This window comes from Podarcis vaucheri (genome assembly GCF_965113315.1).
Source record: "Podarcis vaucheri genome assembly, chromosome: 7".
In the NCBI taxonomy this organism is placed as follows: Eukaryota; Metazoa; Chordata; class Lepidosauria; order Squamata; family Lacertidae; genus Podarcis; species Podarcis vaucheri.
Genome location: NC_138765.1, coordinates 86,224,139 through 86,246,907, shown reverse-complemented (window position 1 = coordinate 86,246,907; position 22,769 = coordinate 86,224,139). Strand labels below are relative to the sequence as shown.

The 22,769-nt window shown below is 52.6% G+C and overlaps 2 protein-coding genes across 6 annotated transcripts in view; one reads left to right on the top strand and one right to left on the bottom strand.

The window, feature by feature from the left end:
- Positions 1-16,121, bottom strand: part of DMTN (dematin actin binding protein) — a 57,314-nt gene extending 41,193 nt beyond the window's left edge. Inside the window, exon 1 of one of the 5 annotated variants that reach the window (XM_082230423.1) lies at positions 15,287-16,121. The gene's annotated coding sequence lies outside the window, so the exon portion shown is untranslated. Of the gene's footprint in view, positions 1-12,968; positions 13,088-14,295; positions 14,703-15,286 lie in introns of those variants that run through there. The other 4 variants (XM_082230424.1, XM_082230421.1, XM_082230425.1 and 1 more) reach the window with 4 other exon arrangements.
- Positions 16,122-19,121: 3,000 nt separating this feature from the next.
- Positions 19,122-22,502, top strand: PBDC1 (polysaccharide biosynthesis domain containing 1). The gene is made up of 6 exons (XM_082230677.1): positions 19,122-19,182; positions 19,290-19,358; positions 19,460-19,519; positions 21,449-21,589; positions 21,674-21,785; positions 22,101-22,502. The coding sequence occupies exons 1-6, from the start codon at positions 19,147-19,149 to the stop codon at positions 22,217-22,219; spliced, it is 537 nt and encodes a 178-aa protein (XP_082086803.1). The 5' UTR covers positions 19,122-19,146; the 3' UTR covers positions 22,220-22,502.
- The last annotated feature ends 267 nt before the right edge of the window (positions 22,503-22,769 follow it).

Below are 22,769 nucleotides of genomic sequence, written 5' to 3'. Positions count from 1 at the left end.
AGTCTAGCTGCCGCATTCTGGATTAGTTGTAGTTTCCGGGTCACCTTCAAAGGTAGCCCCACGTAGAGCGCATTGCAGTAGTCCAAGCGGGAGATAACCAGAGCATGCACCACTCTGGCGAGACAGTCCGCAGGCAGATAGGGTCTCAGCCTACGTACCAGATGGAGCTGGTGAACAGCTGCCCTGGACACAGATTTGACCTGTGCCTCCATGGACAGCTGTGAGTCCAAAATGACTCCCAGGCTACGCACCTGGTCCTTTAGGGGCACAGTTACCCCATTCAGGACCAGGGAGTCCTCCACACCTGCCCGCCTCCTGTCCCCCAAAAACAGTACTTCTGTCTTGTCAGGATTCACCCTCAATCTGTTAGCCGTACTCATTCTTGCTCTCTCAGTGTTTTTGTGGGGAATAATCAGCTGTCTTTTTGGCAATGTCAGACGTTTAGTTTAGACTTGTATAGGATTGTATTGGCATGCTGGTATGTTTGCTGTACTGCAATATTTTGTCATTCGCATCACTGTACTTGTTTATTCTTGAGAGCCGCCTTTCTGGCTGAAAGGCGGCATATAAATAAACAGCAACATAATATAAGAAGCCACCTGTATGTTTTCTTGCGTGAGGTCCCCTGAAACCAAGGGGCCATGAAACAGGAGCATGCTTGCTCACTGCAATGGAGAGAAATCCACTATGGACTAGGACCCATGTCAATTTCTCTGTGTGTAATGGGGAGGGAGCGAAGGGGGGAATTTTGCACTAGGCACCCAAATATATTGGGCTAGCCCCGGAACCCGGGTCCTCTGTGAAGGGGAAGCCGCACTGCCTGGTTCTGATAGACAGGGAGGGGGTCATGGGGAATGCATAATCTACGATTAAAAGCAGGATTAGCCTACTCATCATGCTCTGGTGTGCATGTGGGAGAGCTGCAGAGCAGGAGGGGGCTGGGAACCAAACAGGAACCTCAGAGCCAGACCCAGGAGCAGAATGACGTGTTCTCAGCAGAGGGAGGCTGGAGCAAAGTGGCTGCTTCTGCAATGGGTAAGAGGCCAGGTCCCATTGGCCTCAGTGCAGATGGTGCTTTGGGGCTCAGAGGTTATTTATTCCTCACCAGCTACAAGAGAACGTTGGACCAGGGTTCAAGTCCTTATTCAGGCATGAAGGTTGCTGGGTGATTTTGGGCCTGTTGTTGCCTCTTAGCCTCACCTATCTCACACGGTTAATAATAATAACCCCCATTGTTCAGCCCGGACCCTGAGATCCAGCGCCAAGGGCCTTCTGGCAGTTCCCTCATTGCGAGAAGTGAGGTTACAGGGAACCAGACAGAGGGCCTTCTCGGTAGTGGCGCCCGCTCTGTGGAACGGATGTCAAGGAAATAAGCAGCTATCTTATCTTTAAAAGACATCTGAAGGCAGCCCTGTTTAGGGAAGTTTTTAAAATTTAATGCTGTACTGTTTTTAACACTCGATTGGGAGCTGCCCAGAGTGGCTGGGGAAACTCAGCCAGATGGACGGGGTATAAGTAATAAATTATTATTATTATTATTATTATTATTATTATTATTATTATTATTATTATTATTATTATTTTAAATAATGTTTACTAAAGTTTCACAAACAATGAAAAGTTTCAAAATTTAAACATAAGAAAGACTACAAAAATGAAAAAAATACCAAAAACAAAACACATAAAAAATACACACAAAAAACAGTTAACAAAAGAAAGTAAGGGAAAAAGGAAAGGAAAGAAAAACCAAAAAAACAAACAAAGCAGAAAATAGATTAGTATTTTCATATCTTCACTAGTTTCTTGACCTCCTCACACCTCCCATTTTGTATTCCAGTTCAAATATTAAATTCAGCAAGTCCTTACCCTCTAGCATTTATCCTCACTCAAGATATTAACCTATTATAAATATCAATTTTCCAGTTATCAATCCTTATTTATTTATTTATTTATTTAAAGACTACTTGCAGAAGCACTGTAAAATTAAGGAATGTTAAAACGATGTCTGATGGAAAATAAGTGGCATTGGTAAAAAGATATTATTATTATTATTATTATTATTATTATTATTATTATTATTATTATTATTATTACCAATTGCTGGAAACCACAGGAGGGGCGAGTGCTCTTGTGCTCAAATCCTGCTTGTGGACATCTGGTTGGCCACTGTGAGAACAGGATGCAGACTCTTCATATGTTCTTATGGACTAATAACATCGTCACAGCCTATTCTGCTACCCACAGGACACCCAGGAGATTGGCAGTCCTTGCCCACATACCTAAAACCCTTGCCACTGCTTCTTGATTGATTTTTATATTTGCCCTGAAAGAGCCATCATTCAATTGATATCGCCAAACTGACTTTCCCTATTCAGTGCCTCCCCTCAAATCTGGGTGGCGAGATCCCCTCTTCCCCCATGTTGGAAATTCTCCAGTCAGTCTCCAGAGCTGGCAGGCTGCACTGTGAGCAAAGGGACTGTGCTCCTGCCTCGCCCAAGGAACCTTCCACTGGCTGAGGAGGGATTTGCCTCCTCTGGAATTCCCTGCAAAGCTCCGTGGCAGAACAGACACTCTGCAGGTTCAATCCCCCAGCAGCATCTCAGGTTAACAGGATCAGGAAGCAGGAAAGAGCCTCGGTCTGCCTGAGACCCAGACGCTCAGTGTCCTGCAGGGTTGGGGAGGCAGACCAATGCAGGAAGATAATAATAATAATAATAATAATAATAATAATAATAATAATAATAATAATTTATTTATTTATTTATACCCCGCCCATCTGGCTGGGCTTCCCCAGCCACTCTGGGCGGCTTCCAAAAGAATATTAAAATACTGTGATACATCAAACATTAAAAGGTTCCCTAAACAGGGCTGCCTTCAGATGTCTTCTAAAAGTCTGGTAGTTGTTGTTCTCTTTGACATCTGGTGGGAGGGCATTCCACAGGGCGGGCACCACTACCGAGAAGGCCCTCTGCCTGGTTCCCTGTAACTTGGCTTCTCGCAGTGAGGGAACCGCCAGAAGGCCCTCAGTGCTGGACCTCAGTGTCCGGGTAGAACGATGGAGGTGGAGACGCTCCTTCAGGTATACTGGACCGAGGCCGTTTAGGGCTTTAAAGGTCAGCACCAACATTTTGATTTGTGCTCGGAAACGTACTGGAAGATGGAAGAGTCAGGACTCATCACAAAGGGACAAACAGCAGAATTTTTTTTTACCTTGTAAGAACATAAGAGCCTGCTGGGTCAGGCTAATGGCCCATCTAGTCCAGCCGCCAGATGTTTTGAGTCTACTATTCCCATCATCCCTGACCACTGGTCCTGCTAGCTAGGGATCATGGGAGTTGTAGGCCAAAAACATCTGGAGGGCCGAGGTTGAGGAAGCCTGGTTTCTAGTGTTGTGAGAGAGGGAAGAAAACTTTCCTCTTTCCCCTTCCTCCAAAGCTGTGCATCATTTTACAAACTTCCACCATGTTGCCTCTTACTTGCCTTTCCTCTAAACCAATGGTTTTCAGCCAGTGTGCTGTGGTACCCTGGGGTGCCTTGAATGGTGGTCAGGGGTGCCATGGGCAACACTGGCCTCTGTCCCTCTTTCCTTCCCTCCCTCCTCAGATGTCTTCTCACAACTCTGGCTCCCAAAGACTTGCATAGCTGTTTTTTGCAGCAGCCCTGGCTATAAGCTCCCCAGGCAAATGGTGCCTCTGGGGCTGGCCAGGGGGTGCTTCCCTGGCCCCTGTGGGGCAGTGGGAGGAGGCACCTCTCTTTGGGGCAGGGGATGCAGCTCGATACAATACGAATCGTTATTGTCCCCCATACAGAACAACGAAATTGAAAAATCTACATAAGACATTCAAAAACCAGCAAGCCTGCTATCCCAACCGGGTTAGCCCCCTAAAAACTCTGATACCCCATTTTTAAATACAATATTCTCCCATAGAGACTCCTTACACTGTGTTTAAAACCAAAATCGCATTTGGATAGAAACTGTTTCTCAGGCAGCTAGTCCTTGACTTTATAACCCTGTACCTTCTTCCAGAAGGCAGAAGCTGAAAGAGATCATTCCCGGGATGCGCACTCAGAGACCAGGATGGCAGCAGTGGCTGCCCTGAGGACTCCCAAGGAGAGGGGAGGAGGCTGAGGGAACACCCCACAAGGGAGGGTGTTCGAAAAGGGGTGAGGGGCTGCCAGCTTGGCAGGCAAGGGGTGACATAACTGGGATCCTGAGCCCCACAGAGGTGCCGCAGAAAGCAGATAGTTGGTCAAGGGAGCCATGGACTCAAAAAGGTTGATAACCTCTGTTCTAAACTGAAAAGTCCCAAACTCTGCAACCTTTTTTTGGGGGGTGTCACAAAACCCCTTTGATCATTTTGGCTGCCGTTTTCTTATCCTTTTCCAACACCTTTTTCCGACCAGAACTGTGCAAAGTAGTGAGTTTTCAAGGCACAGAAATGGCACCATCCTCGCGTTCTCAGAAATGAGAGGAAGCAGCAACCAGGTCCCTGCAAACTTAAAAAAGAAACTCAAACCTTCTGGCTGACAGTCTCCTCCCCGTCCCCAGCCCCGCAGTGCCTTCTCTCAGAATCTTTCTGGCACAAAGCTTATCAGCCAGCTAAGGGCCTTCCCTGTCCTGTCCAGGCATCCACTGTGTGCCTGGATGTGCACAAGTACATTAAGGAGAGCTGCCTGGTGGGAAAAGACAGACCTTTCAGCCTTCCCTGGCAGCTTCCTGGCAGCCCAGCCCTGGCACTGCCGCGCTCCCAAAACTCTGGATCTGAATGTCCGGAACACGGAAGAGCAGAGAGCAGCCGGGTGACATTTCCTAAGTTCCTTTGTGGTGAGGCAATGGGGGGAGGGGAGAAGAGGTCAAGGCACTTGCATAAATCTGGCAGCTGGAAGGGGGGCCCCTTCCCCATCAGCTGGAGACTCCCCCCCCCAAATCTTTGTGCCATCCTGACTGTCAGCTTAACTAAGGGCTCCTCATGTCCTCCTCTCCAATGCTCTAAGGATAAAGAAGTGCTCCTAAGCTGAGAGCCAACCAGGGCAGGATCTGTTGTAGGCAGGATCTGCTGCAGCCTTTGCTCTCTGGAAGGGTAAACATTTTGCACCCAGAAAGGTGCCCAGTTCCATCCCATGGCTGGAAAACAGCCTTGTTCAACCGGTGGCATCTTCAGGTCTGCTGGACTCCCCGCAACCCTCACCTTCAGCCAGCAACATGGACCATGGGCAGGGGGTGAAAGCAACTGTGCACCAGCAACATCTTGAAGGTGGGATGGAAGGTTCAGAGGCTTCCCATTGCTAATGTGGACAAGCCTGGTCCCTGAGCTAGACAGACCAGTGGCTAGGCTTGGCACAAGGCAAGCTCCTACATCCCCCTAGAAGCATCTCGGCTGATGGGGAGGTTTTTCTGTGGGACGTAACATAAGCAGTCAAATACAACATTTCCTGTTTGCCTAGGATGGACATGCAGGGAAGTGTTGGTCCAGCCACTTGAACTTCCTGTTACACCTGGTCTGGAGCATCCTTCCTTTTAATGTGACCAGGTAGGTGGGCGTGACCCTTCCAGACCCCACAAAAGGTCCAGTCACGCAGCCACATTCCTCTTTTAATGCCTTTTCTTCTCTTGGACTGCACTGCTGGCTCTCAGCTAGCAGCATGTGGGATGAATTCCCACATGGGATGAACTCAAACCCTTTTCTGTAGCTCTAAAGCCTGCCTTCAGCGATACAACTGTGAACTGAATGTGAGTAAACTTCTTATTACTTTTAAAACAAGACTGTTTTTATTCCTTATTCTTTTAGGAGAGAATCAAAGGGGTCTTACCAGAAATATACTCCAATCTGGGCATGCCAAATTGGATTGCTTAATCAGATCCTGAAGCTGAGGCTCCAATACTTTGGCCACCTCATGAGAAGAGAAGACTCCCTGGAAAAGACCCTGATGTTGGGAAAGATGGAGGGCACAAGGAGAAGGGGATGACAGCGCACGAGATGGTGGGACAGTGTTCTCGAAGCTACTGGCATGAGTTTGACCAAACTGCGGGAGGCAGTGGAAGACAGGAGTGCCTGGCGTGCTCTGGTCCATGGGGTCACAACTAAACAACAACAACGAATCTGCAACTAGCTTCCTGCTGTGTAAAGAAGGGAATGGACTCTTCTGTGTGAATAAACTCACAAGCATGAGTTAGGAAGGACAATATTTAATCAATATATCCTCTCCTGCTACCCACAACTTTCCAACATTTTCCAGAGGGGAAGCAGGACTGTGTTGGTTGGTTTATCCAATTATGAAATCAACATTTGGGAAGCCAACATGCCTCTTGGCACTTCTCTGAGACTCTCCCATCACGATGAGCATGGACTGGTTTTCCCAATCCTCAGAACAAAACCTAAGCGTTGTCCTGCTGGATCCGACCTCACTAGCCCTCCCTAATTCCCAGGGGTTTGGTCTGCTGGTATGTGGGCACTACTTTGCTGAAGGTAGGCAGGTCTGGCCAGTGCCTGGTTGAGACCACCTGGGAATGCCTCATCCATGCCTCCTTGGGTTCCATGATGGAAGGAAGGCGAGATATAAATATAAGAACATAATCAACCAATCTGGACTAGACCCACCTCCTAAAGGTCCACAAGATCATCTTCAGTCCAGTTCTGTGTTGCCAAGAGTGGCCAGCTAGATACACCTGAGAAACTCAGAGTCAGGGCTTGAGGCCAATGGCCAGCTGTCCCAGCTAAGTAGAACTTGAAGGTAGACTATGATGGTGTGGAGGCTCCACAGGTCTCCTCAGAGGAGCTACATTCAGTGACATCCTGAACGTACTGCTTTGATAAGCAGAACTGGCACTGTTACACGTGCCACATCAAACCTTTTCTGCATTTGTAAGAACCTGGTCTTTCAGTGCGGCAGCATCTACACTTCAGAATTCCCTTCCCATTGACATAAAGCTGGAACGTTCCCTGCACTCTTTTGGGCACCTGCTGAAAACATTTTTCTTTAGACAAGTCTGTCCAGACGTTTAGCAAGTTGATGAGAGTTTTAATCTGCTTTTAGCCTATATTTAGTTTAACTTTCTGAAAGTTTTAAATTATTGTTGTTAATTCTTCTTATGGAAAGTTTTATTATTTTATCTTTCTGTAAACACTTTGAAGTGTGTGTGTGTGTGTGTGTGTGTTTTACAACCAAACAGTCTACACATTTCATGAGATAAATAAATAAATTGCCGTATTTTGCGCCCCATAGGACGCTCCGGCCCATAGGACGCACCTAGTTTTTTGGGGGGGAAATAAAGAAAAAAAATTATTTCCTCCCCAGGTGCGGGCTGGAAGAACCAGGTCGGGGAACAGTGGGAAGGCACGCTCTGCCTCCCCGCTGTCCCCCGAGCTTGTGGGGCTGGCGATGGGGAGAGGTGCGCTGATCCCGGGACTGCAGGCAGCTCTGCGCAACCCTCAGAGCCGGTCTCCCGAGGGTTGCACAGAGCTTCCTGAAGCCTGGAGAGCTAGAGGGGTCGGTGTGCACCAACCCCTCTCGCTCTCCAGGCTTCAGCAAAAGCCTGCATTCGCCCCATAGGACGCACACACATTTCCCCTTCATTTTTGGAGGGGAAAAAGTGCGTCCTATAGGGCGAAAAATACGGTACATCCTGAAAATTGGGGCTAGGCCACAAAATTCATTAAAAAGAACAGAATAAAACACACATGCCAAATCCATACCATCTCCAGTTAGGGTCACACCCATTCCAGCACTGGGCACCAAATGCCAGGTGTTCTGTTGCTTCCTACAAATGCTTTGACAGAGGATTTCCAAAATTGCCAGAATGTCTGATGGGTCCACTATGTGGATGGGGCAAAATGAATAGAAGGGGGCTCTCAGCAGACTGGAGAAATAGGATAGGAGGACAGGAGCCAATTTTTATAGTCTTGGTCCCCAAGTGGTTGTTCTTTATCAGTTAACACTGAACCTTTGAAGCTGGGACACTGGAGCACAAGAGTAGCAGAACCCCACAACCCAATGCTATCAGGAGACACACTGAACAACACACACTAGCGGAAGCTTCTGATCAGCCTTCAAGGGCAGCTCCTTGCACCGCAGTAGCCTAACCTGCACCCCGGAGATGGACAGCTGCCACTTGTTCGGACATGGAAAAGAGTCACAGCTGCCTCATCACCGGAGGGGCAACTCACACAAAAAAGCGCGCCCCTGTCCATCGCAACAATCTGGAGGTCTAGATCTCGCAGTTCGTCTCACAGCTAAGCTGATTTTAATTTAACAGGATTGCCTATGTCAAGAGGAATTTGCTTTCGCTTCATTCAAAATGTGTGGCAAACATTCTTACAACTCATGAACTGCATACCAAAATGACCACGTGGTTGATATCCCAAAGGGGGACACGATTCCCTTCAGCTCTCTCTGACTCCTACCTGATTCCCTCTTCCTCCTTTCTCCCCACCCCAGCCCATTTTTCCTGGAGTCCCCAAGCAACTCTCATGTCCATCTTAATCGCCCCTCTGAAAGTCCCCCCTTTCATCAGGTATTTGGGTCCCTTCCAACTCTACATTTCTATGATTCTTCAGCAGCTGGGACAGGCATTTTTGGGGACATTCCCCTGCTCCCTTCTGGCTCTCAGCCTCTTTGTCCAATTCAGCATGAAGCATCTCCTTCTATTCTTTCCCGTCTCACTGGTAAAGGTAAAGGTAAAGGGACCCCTGAACATTAGGTGCAGTCGTGACCGACCCTGGGGTTGCGGCGCTCATCTCGCTTTATTGGCCGAGGGAGCTGGCGTACAGCTTCCGGGTCATGTGGCCAGCAGGACTAAGCCGCTTCTGGAGAACCAGAGCAGCGCACGGAAACGCCGTTTACCTTCCCGCTGGGGTGGTACCTATTTATCTACTTGCACTTTGACGTGCTTTCGAACTGCTAGGTGGGCAGGAGCAGGGACCGAGCAACGGGAGCTCACCCCGTCACGGGGATTCGAACCACCTACCCCTGCGACTGGTACCAGACAGCTGATCTCCTCGGGCATTTGGGCCTTACCCTGAGCCCCAGGAGGGAGCTGCTCTCCGAAATGCAGATCCCTTTCCTTTGCCAGGAGAAACACAGGAAACCTCCCAGCTTGCACTGAGCATGGGCTCCAGGAACAGGTAGCTGGAAAGCTCAAGGCGTTTAGAAAGAGGAGCCTCTCTCACCAAAGTAAGCAAACACCAAGACCAACATGAAAACAAACTGCCAGGCGCATTAGTACCAGGGGACCAACTAATAATAATTTTTATTTATACCCCGCCCTCCCCAGCCAAGACCGGGCTCTGGGCGGCTAACACCAAATATAAAAACAATTGATTGAAATACAGCTTAAAAAACAATATTAAAACACAACATTAAAATGAAGCCTCATTTCAGTGGAAAAACTCAATCAAACACTTTTCTGGGGATAAAAACGTCAAGTCTTCACCAAGGCTAACTATCCAGACTGGTCCTATGTGGTCCAGAAAAAAGCCAGGGAAGTCCTCAAATAGGAGTTCCAACACAGAAGGAGAAAGGGAAAAGGAAAGAGGGAGAGGGAATCAAGTTGATTCCAAGCCAGAGGCCAGGCGGAACAACTAGGGAGGGAGTTGGGCCAGTAGATGGCATGGGGGGTGGGGAGGTGTGCTAAAGGATGAAAGGAAGTTGCAGAGAGGCTGGATGAATTAGCTGCATCCTATGTTAGTCACCTTCCCCCCAAAGCCCCAAATGTAACACAAGAACGTAAGAAGAGCCTGATGGATCAGGTCAATGGCCCACCTAGACCAGCATCCAGTTTTCACAGTTGGCAAAGAGATGCCCCTTCTGGGAAGCCCACAAGCGGCAGGACCCAAGAACAAGATCCCTCTTCCATCCCTGTGGTTTTCAGCAACTGGTAGACAGAAGCACTGCTGCCTCCCTTAGGTGCCAACTCCCTGGGGCCCTGGGTGCCCAAGCACCCACACAATTTCCCATGAAGGGGCTGGGCACCCACAATTTTTGGTGCCAGGGCCATGTACACTGCATGGCACCCACTGCCTTGGGCACCCATGGTCTCAGGATCAAGTGGGCACTCCTGCTGCCTCCAACACTCCTTTCCTTCCAAAGGAGTTTCCAAAGGACCCAGTGTGGTATAGTGGTTAAGAGAAGTGAACTCGTAATCTGGTGAACCGGGTTCGATTCCCTGCTCCTCCACATGCAGCTGCTGGGCTAGTCACACTTCTTTGAAGTCTCTCTGCCTCACTCACCTCACAGTGTTCGTTGTGGGGGAGGAAGGGAAAGGAGATTGTTAGCCACTTTGAGACTCCTTAAAGGTAAAGGTAAAGGGACCCCTGACCATTAGGTCCAGTAGTGACCGACTCCGGGGTTGCGGCGCTGATCTCGCTTTATTGGCTGAGGGAGCCAGCGTACAGCTTCTGGGTCATGTGGCCAGCATGACTAAGCCGCTTCTGGCGAACCAGAGCAGTGCATGGAAACGCTGTTTACCTTCCCACCGGAGCAGTACCTATTTATCTACTTGCACTTTGATGTGCTTTCAAACTGCTAGGTGGGCAGGAGCTGGGACCGAGCAATGGGAGCTCACCCTGTCGCAGGAATTCGAACCGCCGACCTTCTGATCGGCAAGCCCTAGGCTCTGTAGTTTAACCCACAACGCCACCCTTGTCAGTAAACATGTGGATAATGGTGGCCGCCAAACAGATCTGGTGCTGTGCAGGCGTGAAATGGCACCCCTGAGGTCTTCCACTGGCACCCCATAAAGACTGTGAGTCTTCCCCCACTTGCGACTCCCTTGCCATGCGGTGAGGAGAGTGATTACCTCTCCCCCCCCCCCAACAGTAGATACTGCTGAAGGAAAAAGTTGGGAAGAAGAGGAGGGGTCTTCTGTGGCTGTGAGAGAGTCACTTGGCAGCGGCACAAGAAGTGCTTAGAAATGGGGGGGGACCTAAGGAAGCAGAATGTTTCGAGGCTCAAGACTTTCCCCACTCAGCACAAACTAAGGAATTTGCTCCCACAACCAGTGACGCCATGATGGCTTCCAGCTTGGCTGACCTTAAAGGGAATTTAGGCAGATTGGTGGAGGAGAAGGCGGTGGATGACCACTAGGCATGATAGCTATGCTCTACCTCCAGTAGGTGGGGGAGGGGGCTATGGACACCCACGCCTTCCTGGTGGAGGAGGAAGTATCCCATCCCCATCATAAAATTGCTTCCCTAGTGTGGGAATCAGGAGCGTGGTCAGGATGCCCCTTAGCGGACTGTGAGTGGGGCCTTGCGTGCCACTCTTTCTCTCTTTTAATCACAGCTAACGGCACAGAATCATAGATTCACAGAACTGCGGAGTTGGAAGGGACCCAACAGGTCATCTAGTCCAACCCCCTTGCTTTGTCCCCCTTGACAATTTCCCGCACCAAAGGACAGGTGGGATATTCAGTCTGGAGCAGGAAAAAGGACCTAGAGGCCCATTTCCAGGGTTCTGGGGCCCCGATTCAGCAGGAAAGTCTCAGGCTGGCCCAGGTGGGCTAAGTGGAGTTTGCTTCCCCTGCCCCACCCTCCCAGCCTCAAAACATTCTGGGCTCACTTCCCGCCCCCATGGCGCCCCTCTTTTTCTTCCTTGCACTGTTTGTGGTTCTAACAAAGGAGCTCCTGAGCTTGGCGGGCGGGGGCTTAGAGCCACAGGGGCGCACCCGAGGTTGCCTTGGGCAGTCAGATCAATGGCCCACCTAGCCACATACAGCCCACACTGACTGGCAGCCAAAGCTCTGTCAGAGTTGCAGGTAGGGATCTCATGTTGCGGACAAAACGGGGGCCTTTTACACCGCTTCTCCCCTGAAAGTAAAGGAAGAACGACGAGTGGGACAGATACGTGGAAGACTTTAATTTCCATCAGGGGCAACTCGGGCATTAAAGATCCCGCGTCCCAGTCACGCGGTTTGCGCGCCGGGGAGGGGAGCCGGGTGCGGCGGTGTGTGTGGTCCCGCTCCGGAATCGCCGCCCGGGGATCGCCTCTTGCAAACTGCGGAGGGCAACACTGGCAGGGGCGGCCGAAAGCGCCGCAGCCGTCGAGGGAGGCTTTGCAAGGCGAATTACGCGCTCGGCGGCTCCCGCGCCAATAAAAGCTCCTTTTCAAACTTTAGACGCCGGAGGCTGCCACGCCCGTCGGAGCTCTAGTCAACTCTCGTGGGACCCCCGGGCACGTCCAGTCCGGGAGAGGCCGACCTGCCAGCCTGCGACCCGTTAGCTCGGCTGCTCCCGATCCCTTCTTAGCTTTTACCAGGGAGTAGGGAGGAGGCCCAACCCCAAAACACCTCGCGGAGGGGCCTGGACGGGAGCGAGGCCAGTCCTCTCGAGGAGACTCGGGCTGGAACTTGGAAAAGGTCGTCGGAGCCAAATTTGTACCCTGGCGAACCCCAGCGGACGACCCTCCCTCAGATACTCAGCTGCCAACTTTTTTTGGCCGGACTCCCGTGCCTTTAACAACAGCCCGACGGGGCCCGATTCACGCCGTCAAGCAGCGCTTCCTATCCCCCGGAGTCCCGACCGCCATGCCAGCATCTGTGCTCGTGCGCGCAGTTCCAGCTCGACATGTGGCACAGGAGCCGCGCCGGAAAACAGTTGGCAACCCTGCTTAATCTGGTTGGTTAGACGCCGAGACTGGCGCTCTTGGCCTCGACCTTCCCTGGCTGTGAGGAACAACAAGGCAGAGTCCGCCGGGGGTGCCTTATGCAGCACCCCCCGGAAAGGAGCAGCTCAGCTCGGCCTAGCCTGGGCGACGCTTCCCAAGCCGCCTCCCGCTCGACGGCCGCCAAAATTAGTCTAATTACGCAGTAGATGCAACGAAAGGAAGGAGCGACTCCTAGCTAGCTTGGGGAGGAAAGGGGGCTCAGGCCGGACTGGCTTATCCCCCCCCCCGCCCTGTCTTCGAGAGGTCTACGACAGACAAAAACCCAACCGGTGTACCCCCAACTGCCTCCGTAGAAAGTCGCCACTTACCAGGCCGGGCGAGCGAGGCTGCTGCTTGCAAGGACTGCGCGGGCAGCGCCGAGCACCCGACGCCGAAGGCTGCTGCTCCGAGGGCGCGCGCGTTGTGTGCCTGGGAGCCTCCGCCCGCCGCCGGGGAAGCAGCCAGCCAGCGAGCGGAGCGTCGTGACGAAGCACCAGCGGGCCGCGCCCGGCTGGAGGAGGAGGAGGCCTGCGGGGAGAGACGGGGGCCGCCAGGGGCCGGAGGATCAGGCCCTGCACTTGCCTCGCCTAGCCGGGGTGGTTCTAGAGCTGCCAGCCCGCGCTGGGTTTGGACCCCCGCCTCAGCCTCGCACATACCGCCCCTGTCTTTGACGGCCGCCCAACAGGTGCAGCGCTGCACCTGTTTCGGAGGCTGACGCCCTCTAGGCCATGACTTATCTGCCCCCACCGCATCCCCACGAGCTGGCAGTCATTGTGACACCTTCCCCACCCCGCGCCCAAAGGTGCTTCAATCCCCCCCACAAGAGGGGCTTGGAGCCCCCGCCTTCGAGGCCAGCCCTGTCCGCGCACTCCTGCGCTCCCTCGCCCAGGTAGTTTGAAGAAAGCTCACCCTGCCCGCCTCCTACTCCATTCAACTGCTACACGCTGCTCACGCTCTGCCCCTTCCCCAAATGGCTCAGTGGCGCCCCCTACGGACCCTGCGCCGGAACCCTCCCCGCTGGGAAGGCCGAGGGATCCGACGCAGCAATCGCTTCCGCGCCCAGGCTCAGTCCCGGGCTGCTGCCTCTGCAAAGATCTCTCCTTCATCCCCGAGGGGCTTCTCCATCCTACAAAGACCACCAGGCCAGGTGGAGGGCGGGCAGCTGGGGGACGGGACGGACCATCGGAGAGCCCCATTTAAAAGGCCCAAGGCGGGGGAGGGGACTTCAGTCCAAGCTGGACAGACCCTCCCGGAAAGGGCTTCTCCGAGCGCCCCTACGAGGAAGCAGCCGGCGACCCAGCTCGGATTGATTCCATTTCCACGCGACTCCAGTCCTTGGGGGGGGGGGGTCCCATGCAACACCCCCCCCCGCAAAGCAGCAGCAGGGCCGGCTTCCCCTGGACGTGGAGCTGCTCCTGCCGGGAGCTCCGGGTACCGGGAGCCAAGGGCCAGGGCGATGCCTCCTCGCGCGCCCTAGCGCCTCGCCCCGGTGTCAGGCGCTTGGATGCCCTTGGCCGGGGCGGTGGCGCAGCCTCGCCCTGCCAGGCAGCAATAGGCGTCCTCTGGAGCCGGGCAGAGCTCGGGCCCAGCCGGCCGCCCCACCTGCGCCGCGCCTGGCCCGCCGGCCTCTGCCCGCCCGTGGAGCCGTTCGCCTACCTTCAGAGGCGCGACGCGGGCCCGGCGGCGGGCGGGGCGCTGGTCCTTCCCGGCGGCGGCGCCATCCCCGTTGCTGCTGCTGCTGCTGCCTCCCGCATCTCTCGCCTGGCGCTGCGCGTTGCCAGCGCGACCGCCCGGCCGCCTCCCGCAGCAACCCGCGTGGGGAGGAGGAGCAGCCGCTGCTGCCGCTGCGCAAGGCGGGGGGAGAGGCGAGCGAGCGAGCGGCAGCCCCCCCCTCCTCCTCTCGCCGGGCAGACGTCCTGGGGGGCCGCGGGGCCGGCCGGACAGCGCCTAGCCTCCGCCAAAGGCGCCTCCCCAGCGAGACCATCCATGGAGCCCGGCCCCGGCGCCTGCGTGCGCGCCCGGCAGCTTGGAGCTGGGTGATGGCAGCTCGGGGCGCGCAGACCCCGGGCAGGATCGGAGCTGGCACACCTGCACCCCCGGCCCCGCCAAGCCCAGCCCCGTCTCGTCCTTCTCCATGCCCCCTTCGGATGGTCTTTAGACCGGGGAGGGCGCACGTTCCGTGAGCGGGAGGATTAACTCGCCATGGAGCTCGACTGTCCTGCCCCCCAGCGAGGACGAGGGAAAGGGGGCGGTGGAAGCGTCGCCCTCCTTTTGCTCAGGGGCTTCTTGGCATCCCCGGCAGGGCGCGCCACCAGGGCAGCTCCGGCGCACCCGCCCCGAGGACGTTGCCTGCTGCTGGAGCCGCCCTGCGTGGCAAGATGGACGGGCCTGGCCCGTGGGGGGGGGGCAGGCTGATCGCACCCCCCCCCACTGGGCGCAAGCCCTCCCCTGGAAGAGTCGGGGGCAGCGCAGGGGGGCCGCCAGCGCCTGCTCATCCGAAGGAGGCTGGCCGGCGCCTCTCCGGGGAATTTCGCGTCCTTTGAATTAGCCGGATGGTCTCCGTGCAGCTCGGAGTTTCAGCCTCAAGCGCCTCGATGTTTTGGGGTGGTTTGACCCCCACGTTGCCTCACGGGGCTCATTAGCGTACCGTTATAAGGCGACGGGAGGTTCTGGCAGAAGCGGTGGGCCGCTTTCATCCCTGGCCAATATGCCCCCCCCCACGCATCCCCTCCTTGCAAAGAGCCTGCTGCGTAAACCGGGCACAACGCAGCAGCAGCAGCCGTCATCAGCAGGCAGCGGGCAGTACTGCAGTGCTCTGGTGCCCTCCGGGGCCTACAGATGGTAGGGCAGCCGATTACTTTTATTTCAGGTGTATCATCATAATCACAAATACTGCCACCGTTTTCTCCAAAGATCTCATGACAGAAGATACCATAAAGGCATGGGCAGTGCAGAGGTAGCAAAGAGAGAAGCGTGTGTTCCCCTTTCGCTGTCATGCTAGATAGAAACTGCAGGGATTCGGGATCTAGACACATCAAAGAAATGTTTTAGTTAAACGTGTTTTAGACTTTGTATGAGAAATCAGGTTAGCAAAAATGAAACTCCAGAGCGCCATCTTGTGTCACAGTGTTAGAATGAATTTTAATGTCTTAATGTTGTACAGTGGTACCTCTGGTTAAGTACTTAATTCATTCCGGAGGTCGGTTCTTAACCTGAAACTGTTCTTAACCTGAAGCACCACTTTAGCCTATGGGGCCTCCTGCTGCCACCGCGCCGCCAGAGCACAATTTCTGTTCTCATCCTGAAGCAAAGTTCTTAACCCGAAGTAATATTTCTGGGTTAGCAGAGTCTGTAACCTGAAGTGTATGTAACCTGAAGTGTATGTAACCCGAGGTACCACTGCATTTTAATCTTGTTTTTAAGTTGTATTCATTCAACTTGTTTTTATTATTGGTTGTTAGCTGCCCTGAGCCCGGCCTTGGCTGGGGAGGGCGGGGTATAAATAATAATAATAATTATTATTAAAAACGCATGTAAAGCGCTTTTTCTTTGCCAATGTAGCTGAACTTTTGGAACTCACTGCCACAAGACGGGGTGGTGGCTAGCGGCTTAGATGGCTATCAAAGGGGATTGGATGAATGCGAGGAGGAGGAGGAGGCTACCAAAGGCAACCAGTCAGGATGTCTATATGGAACCTCCAGCATCAGAGGCAGTGTACCACTGAATATCACCTGCTAGAGAACAGAAGCTGCAGAAGACTTCTCCCCTGCTGGTGAGCTTCCTGGAGGCATCCAACTGCTCCCTGTTCTCAACTATACCTACAGGTGTAACAAGAAAAGGGAGGTGGCCCACAACTTGAAGCTCTTGCCTGCATAGCAGAAGGCATGTGGCCCTTTGCTCTGGGGTTGGAGGGGCTGCGGCAGCAGCATCTCTGTACCTCACCCTCCAAGTGTTGTTGTTTAGTCGTTTAGTCATGTCCGACTCTTCATGACCCCCTGGACCAGAGCACGCCAGGCACTCCTGTCTTCCATTGCCTCCCGCAGTTTGGTCAAACTCATGCTGGTAGCTTCAAGAACACTGTCCAACCATCTCGTCCTCTGTCGTCCCCTTCTCCTTGTGCCCTCCATCTTTCCCAACATCAGGGTCTTTTCCAGGGAGTCTTCTCATGAGGTGGCCAAAGTATTGGAGCCTCAGCTTCAGGATCTGTCCTTCCAGTGAGCACTCAGGGCTGATTTCCCTAAGAATGGAGAGGTTTGATCTTCTTGCAGTCCATGGGACTCTCAAGAGTCTCCTCCAGCACCAGAATTCAAAAGCATCCATTCTTTGGCGATCCGCCTTCTTTATGGTCCAGCTCTCACTTCCATACACCACTACTGGGAAAACCATAGCTTGAACTATACGGACCTTTGTTAGCAAGGTGATGTCTCTGCTTTTTAAGATGCTGTCTAGGTTTGTCTCTCCAACTGTTCCTGGGGCACAATTCCCTTCAGGCCCAGCCAACAAGGGCGGGTCTCTCTCAAGTGACTCACAGGGTCAGGAGGCCACCCAATTCTGTCCCAGCAGAAGAGCTCTGTAGCCACAAAACTCACACCCTGCACTTGCCATAAATCAGTGGTTCCCAAACTACGCCCACGGACCACTTGAAAACTGCTCAGGGTCTTAGCACCACTGTGCAAGATGCGGTGTGCTTTTTAATTGTTGCTTTTAATTTTATTTCTTATTGTTTGAATACTTTAGAATACCGGTTGTAATACAGGAAAAATACAATATAAGGAGCACACTGCTTGCAAGATATGTTCAGAGAAAGATCTGACGGCCCGTGAGTTGCGCTGCCTGTTGCACAGAGCGAAGAATCATAGAACTGCAAGCTAGGAGAAATCCCAAGGCCCATCTAGAACAGAGCGCAGATGTTGAATAAAACAGGAAAAAAGCAGCCATTGAAATGCCATTTGAAACGAGAGACGGATAAGAGGAGATATGGTACAAAAAGTGAATAAGGAGTAGGCTATCTTTAAGGAATACATCAAAAATTATGTGGAAAAAGTAGAATTTCTGACAGATCCTGAGTGAATCCAGAAAATGATTAGATTGAAAGGAGAGTAAAGTTAAGATAAAAGAAGAGATTAAAGAAATAATGAAATGTGTTTAAGCTAGTTGGAAAAATAAGGTAGCGTGACAAGAACGGCTGGAAGTCAAGTCACTTGGTGGGTGTCCGTATGGGGTAGGTGTGTAGGTACGTTGATATGTATAGTATACGTAGGTAAAGGTAAAGGGACCCTTGACCATTAAGTCCAGTCGCGGACGACTCTGGGGTTGCGGTGCTCATCTCGCTTTGCAGGCCAAGGCAGCCAGCGTTTGTCCGCAGCTTCCGGGTCATGTGGCCAGCATGACTAAGCCGCTTCTGGCAAACCAGAGCAGCGCACAGAAATGCCGTTTACCTTCCCGCCGGAGCGGTACCTGTTTATCTACTTGCACTTCATGCTTTCGAACTGCTAGGTTGGCAGGAGCAGGGACCGAGCAATGGGAGCTCACCCCGTCGCGGGGATTCGAACCGCCGACCTTCTAATCAGCAAGTCCTAGGCTCTGTGGTTTAACCCACAGCGCCACCCGCGTCCCTCGGTTTCCATAAAGGTAAAGGTACCCCTGCCCGTACGGGCCAGTCGTGTCCGACTCTAGGGTTGTGCGCCCATCTCACTTAAGAGGCCGGGGGCCAGCGCTGTCCGGAGACACTTCCGGGTCACGTGGCCAGTGTGACGAAGCTGCAGCTGGCGAACCAGCACCAGCGCAGCACACGGAAACGCCGTTTACCTTCCTGCTAGAAAGTGGTACCTATTTATCTACTTGCACTTAGGGGTGCTTTCGAACTGCTAGGTGGGCAGGAGCTGGGAGCGAAAGACGGGAGCTCACCCCATCGCGGGGATTCGAACCGCCGACCATACGATTGACAAGTCCTAGGCACTGAGGTTTTACCCACAGCGCCACCCGCGTCCCTTTTTTCCCCGCGTCCCCTTTTCCCCCGGTTTCCATAGACAGGTTCAAAAGAGCCAGGTGCAAAGATGGAACAATAATTTGTTTGGGTATCAAAGAGATCTTAGCAAACGCCTTGTTCCAACATTCAGTTATGTACAGTATAGGTAGGTATTATATAATGTAGGATGTTTTATGTTATGAAAATTAGTGTGTTGTGTACGTGTATTGTGTAAATGTATATGCATGTGTTTTATATGTTAATAATAATGAAAAAAGGAAACGAGAGACGGAGGGGTGTGCCCATCTTCGGCCACGAATCCAGAGACCCCCTGAAGGTGGGGGGGGGGGGCGCCCTTGAAACAAAAGGCGAGGCCGGGCAGGCGACGGATTCCTCAGGATCACGCAAACCCCGCTCGCCCCTCTTCTCGCCTTGGACGCTCTCAGTTCCCTGCCCCGCTCAGCCGCCAAGCCCCGCCCCGCGTCCAGGGCCCCGCCCCTTCCACCGGCGCCTGCGCACAGCCCCGCCCCGCGACCAAGATGGCGGTGCCCGCAGGAGGCGGCCTGGCCGCGCTGGTGAGCGTGCGGAAGAGGGGAAGGGGCGGCCGGGTTGCCATGTCGGCGACGTCGCCCCCCCCTTCAGCTTCCTCACCGGCTCTCTCTCTCTCTCTCCCACCTTGCAGGGCGCCCATGAAGCCGCCGCCGCCGCAGCCGCCGCCCTCTCGCTGCCGGCCGAGGCCTACGGGAACGACGTGAGCCAGGGGCCGGGTGGGGAGCGCGGGGCGGGCCGGACCCTCGCGGGGACACAGGGAGCAGCCTGGGACCTCCCCCCCCTCTCTTTTTCTCTTTGCAGCCCACCGTGGAGATGATCTGGGCCATGAAGGCCCACCAGCACGCCGAGGTCTACTTCAACGTGAGTCCTAGGGGCGGAGGGGGCGCAATAGGGGGGGCTCCCCGCCGGGGGGACCCTCTGCCTTGCTAGGCCACAGGAGGAGGAGGAGGAGGGAAGCCGGCCCTGCTTTTGGAGGTGACAACGAACCCGACACCGCATCGCCCCTCAATCCGGTCGCCCCCGCTCAGTATTAATTCGTCTTACAGTGGTATCTCTGGTCAGGTACTTAATTCATTCATTCTGGGGGTCCGTTCTTAACCTGAAACTGTTCTTAACCTGAAGCACCATTTTAGCTAATGGGGCCTCCTGCTGCAGCCGTGCCGCCGGAGCCCGATTTCTGTTCTTATCCTGAAGCAGAGTTCTTAACCTGAAGCCCTATTTCTGGGTTAGTGGAGTCTGTAACCTGAAGCGTATGTAACCCGAGGTACCACTGTATTTGTTGATCACCCTTTGGCCTAAGGTTCCATTGTGGGTTCAAACACAATACAGTGGTACCTCGGGTTACAGACGCTTCAGGTTACAGACTCCGCTAACCCAGAAATATTACCTCGGGTTAAGAACTTTGCTTCAGGATGAGAACAGAAATCGCACAGCGGCAGCCGGAGGCCCCATTAGCTAAAGTGGTACCTCAAGTTAAGAACAGTTTCAGGTTAAGAACGGACCTCCGGAACGAATTAAGTACTTAACCCAAGGTACCACTGTATAAAAGCAACTTCCAAGTATAAAATCAAGGTGAGTTCAAAGAAACATAAGCTTCCAGTGTCAAGACAAGGCAGAGAGGTGCATGCTCCAAGCCCTGGAGGATGACATGGAGGCTCCCAGGTGGAGGAATGGAAGGAGCAAGAGAGTGGCAAAAATGTCCCATTTGCTTTCCTAGAGCAGGTTTTAGGCATTTGTGGGCGGGGAGCTGTGCCTCTGCCTACACAGTGCATGTGTGTGCTCATGCACACTTATTTATTGCATTTATAACCACCCTTTTTTCTCCAAGAAACTCAAAGTGGTGCTCATGGTTCTTTCCCCCCTCTTTGTTTAAGCCCCACGTAGGTTAGATTGAGAGGCAGTGATGGCCCACCCCCAAGCTTTCCCAGTGAGCTTCATGACAAGCAGGGATTTGAACCCTGGTCTCCCATGTCCCAGTCCTGCGGCAAAGCACACTTTGCTTGGCTCCCTTAATTCAGTGTACACACTTGAGGGCATTCCCCACATCCAGGTAATTGATGTTTGTATGACAGCAGTGCTCTCCAGGTAGTTCAGGAGCAGGTGTTTCTGCTGGCTTTTCAGCTAGCATTGGGTAATATCCTCAGCAGTGACTGGTTCGTTGTTTAAATTGAGGGCTAGTTTTTGGCTGGCCTTGGGAGCCCAGCCACTAATTCTGATCACCAGTTTCCCTCCCACTGGGCTAGACAGAATCCAATTGCAAAATATCTCCTCTCTTCCCTGAGGAGCTCAGAGTCCCATGGCTGAGGAACTGTTATATAAGCTTCCTCTGGTCATAGAAAGATGTGGAGCATGTAGGTGGGGCATCCATCGCATTGTGGCCAAGAGCTCCCGTTTCCACAGGAAAGGGAGTATTTTTTTTTTCTGGTTTAGCCTTTGTGCTCTGGACACCTAGGGCATAAAGCTGCCAGGCACCCCCAACCTTAGAGGGCATTGGGAGCAATACAGGACAACCCTTTCCTAGCCCCACAGCTTCAGCATTTGATGACTTTGGTGTCAATTACAGTTGGTAGGATTGGCCACATAATTGTCAAAGCTCCTTGGAGTCTGAGGTCTTGTCACTATGTCTTGTCCTCCCATGTTTTGTAGGTGCTTTGAGTGTGAGCCCTACATCACAAAGCTGATGTGCAGAAAGCTTGCTTCAGTTACTTAACGGCCTGGATGAAAGAGTGGTGGAAGCAATCCTGTTTTCTGTTCTTCCCTCTTAACCTTGCCTACTTTCCCCATGCGTAGCTCATTTCTTCAGTTGATCCCAAATTCCTGAAACTTACCAAAGCTGACGACCAGATCTACACTGAATTCAGGAAGGACTTTAACCATCTTAAGATTGATGTGCTCGACCCGGAGGATCTTAAATCCGAACCTGCTAAAGAGGTTTGTGTTGGGTGTGAGACTTGAGGCTGCTTGCTCTTGAGACTCTTGCGGGGCAGGAAGTAACCGAATGCTCTGGCTCCACAGAAATGGCGTCCATTCTGCTTGCAGTTTGACGGAGTAGTTGAGGACTTTAATTATGGCACACTTCTACGTCTGGATTGCAGTAAAGGTTACACAGAAGAGAACACAGTATTTGGTAAGGTAACTTTTTTCTGCTTTCAGTTGTGCTTCCTCTGGCCAGGTCATAAGAGTCATATAGCTGTGGAGTTGGAAGGGATCCCATGAGCCATTTGGTCCAGCCGCCTGCATGAGGCTGATGCCTAGAATGGCTTTGCTGGTCAGTCCAATAGCATCCTTGATGAAGGAAAAGACGGCCCCTCCCACTGCACATGCACCCTCCCTCCCAGTCCTTTGTTCTGCATCTATTTTGCGGGGAAGTGTGATGTATTAGTTGGAAACTGGAGCAAGATCCCCAGGGTCATGCCCATCCTAAAGAAAGTTCTCTTCGCAGCAACCAGGATCCAATTCTTCGCCATTGAAATAGCCCGTAACCGAGAAGGCTACAACAGTGTGGTCTACAACAGTGCCAAGAAAGCCAGCTCAGCGACAGAAGAGGTTAGCTCTGGCTGAGACGTTCTGCTCTCAGAAAGGGCAACACGTTCAGAATGGACAGGGATCATGGCTTTGCACCAGCATCAACTCTGGCCGAGCTGCAGACTGTTCCTGTTTCGAGGCAGAGGTGTAAGAGCCACAGCTGCTGCTGGAATGTTGTTTAAGGTGCCAAAATGATCTAAATTTTGGATTAACAGTGACACATTTGTGGGCTCAGCCAAAGCAACAGACTCTGATAATGTCAAGAGTCCAAATACTATGGAAACGAACTCAACATTAAAAGCTAAAATGAAAAACAGCAGCAGGTGAGTCCTAATTGGTCCCTGGTTTTTGTACCCTCTCTCACTGATTCACAGAATACAACAAACTTAAAAGCTGTGGGATGATCACAGGTAATCAACACAAACGACCATGTTAAATATGGTTACCAAGCTACAAGTCACACACTCTTAAGCTGCCCTGTATCCTGAGAGGGATATTCACCCACACTATGTAGGATACTGTTATGTTTCCCAAAAAGCTAATTGGTACCAGTGATCTCAGAAAAATCTTGTAGGATGCTGGTGTG

What these genes read in the sequence shown, in the direction of transcription:
- PBDC1 (XM_082230677.1), top strand. Translation starts at nt 19,147, where the DNA reads ATGGCGGTGCCCGCAGGAGGCGGCCTGGCCGCGCTG. An exon ending in AATCCGAACCTGCTAAAGAG is followed by an intron (nt 21,590 to 21,673) that starts GTTTGTGTTGGG and finishes CTGGCTCCACAG; the next exon opens with AAATGGCGTCCATTCTGCTT. An exon ending in AGAAGAGAACACAGTATTTG is followed by an intron (nt 21,786 to 22,100) that starts GTAAGGTAACTT and finishes TTCTCTTCGCAG; the next exon opens with CAACCAGGATCCAATTCTTC.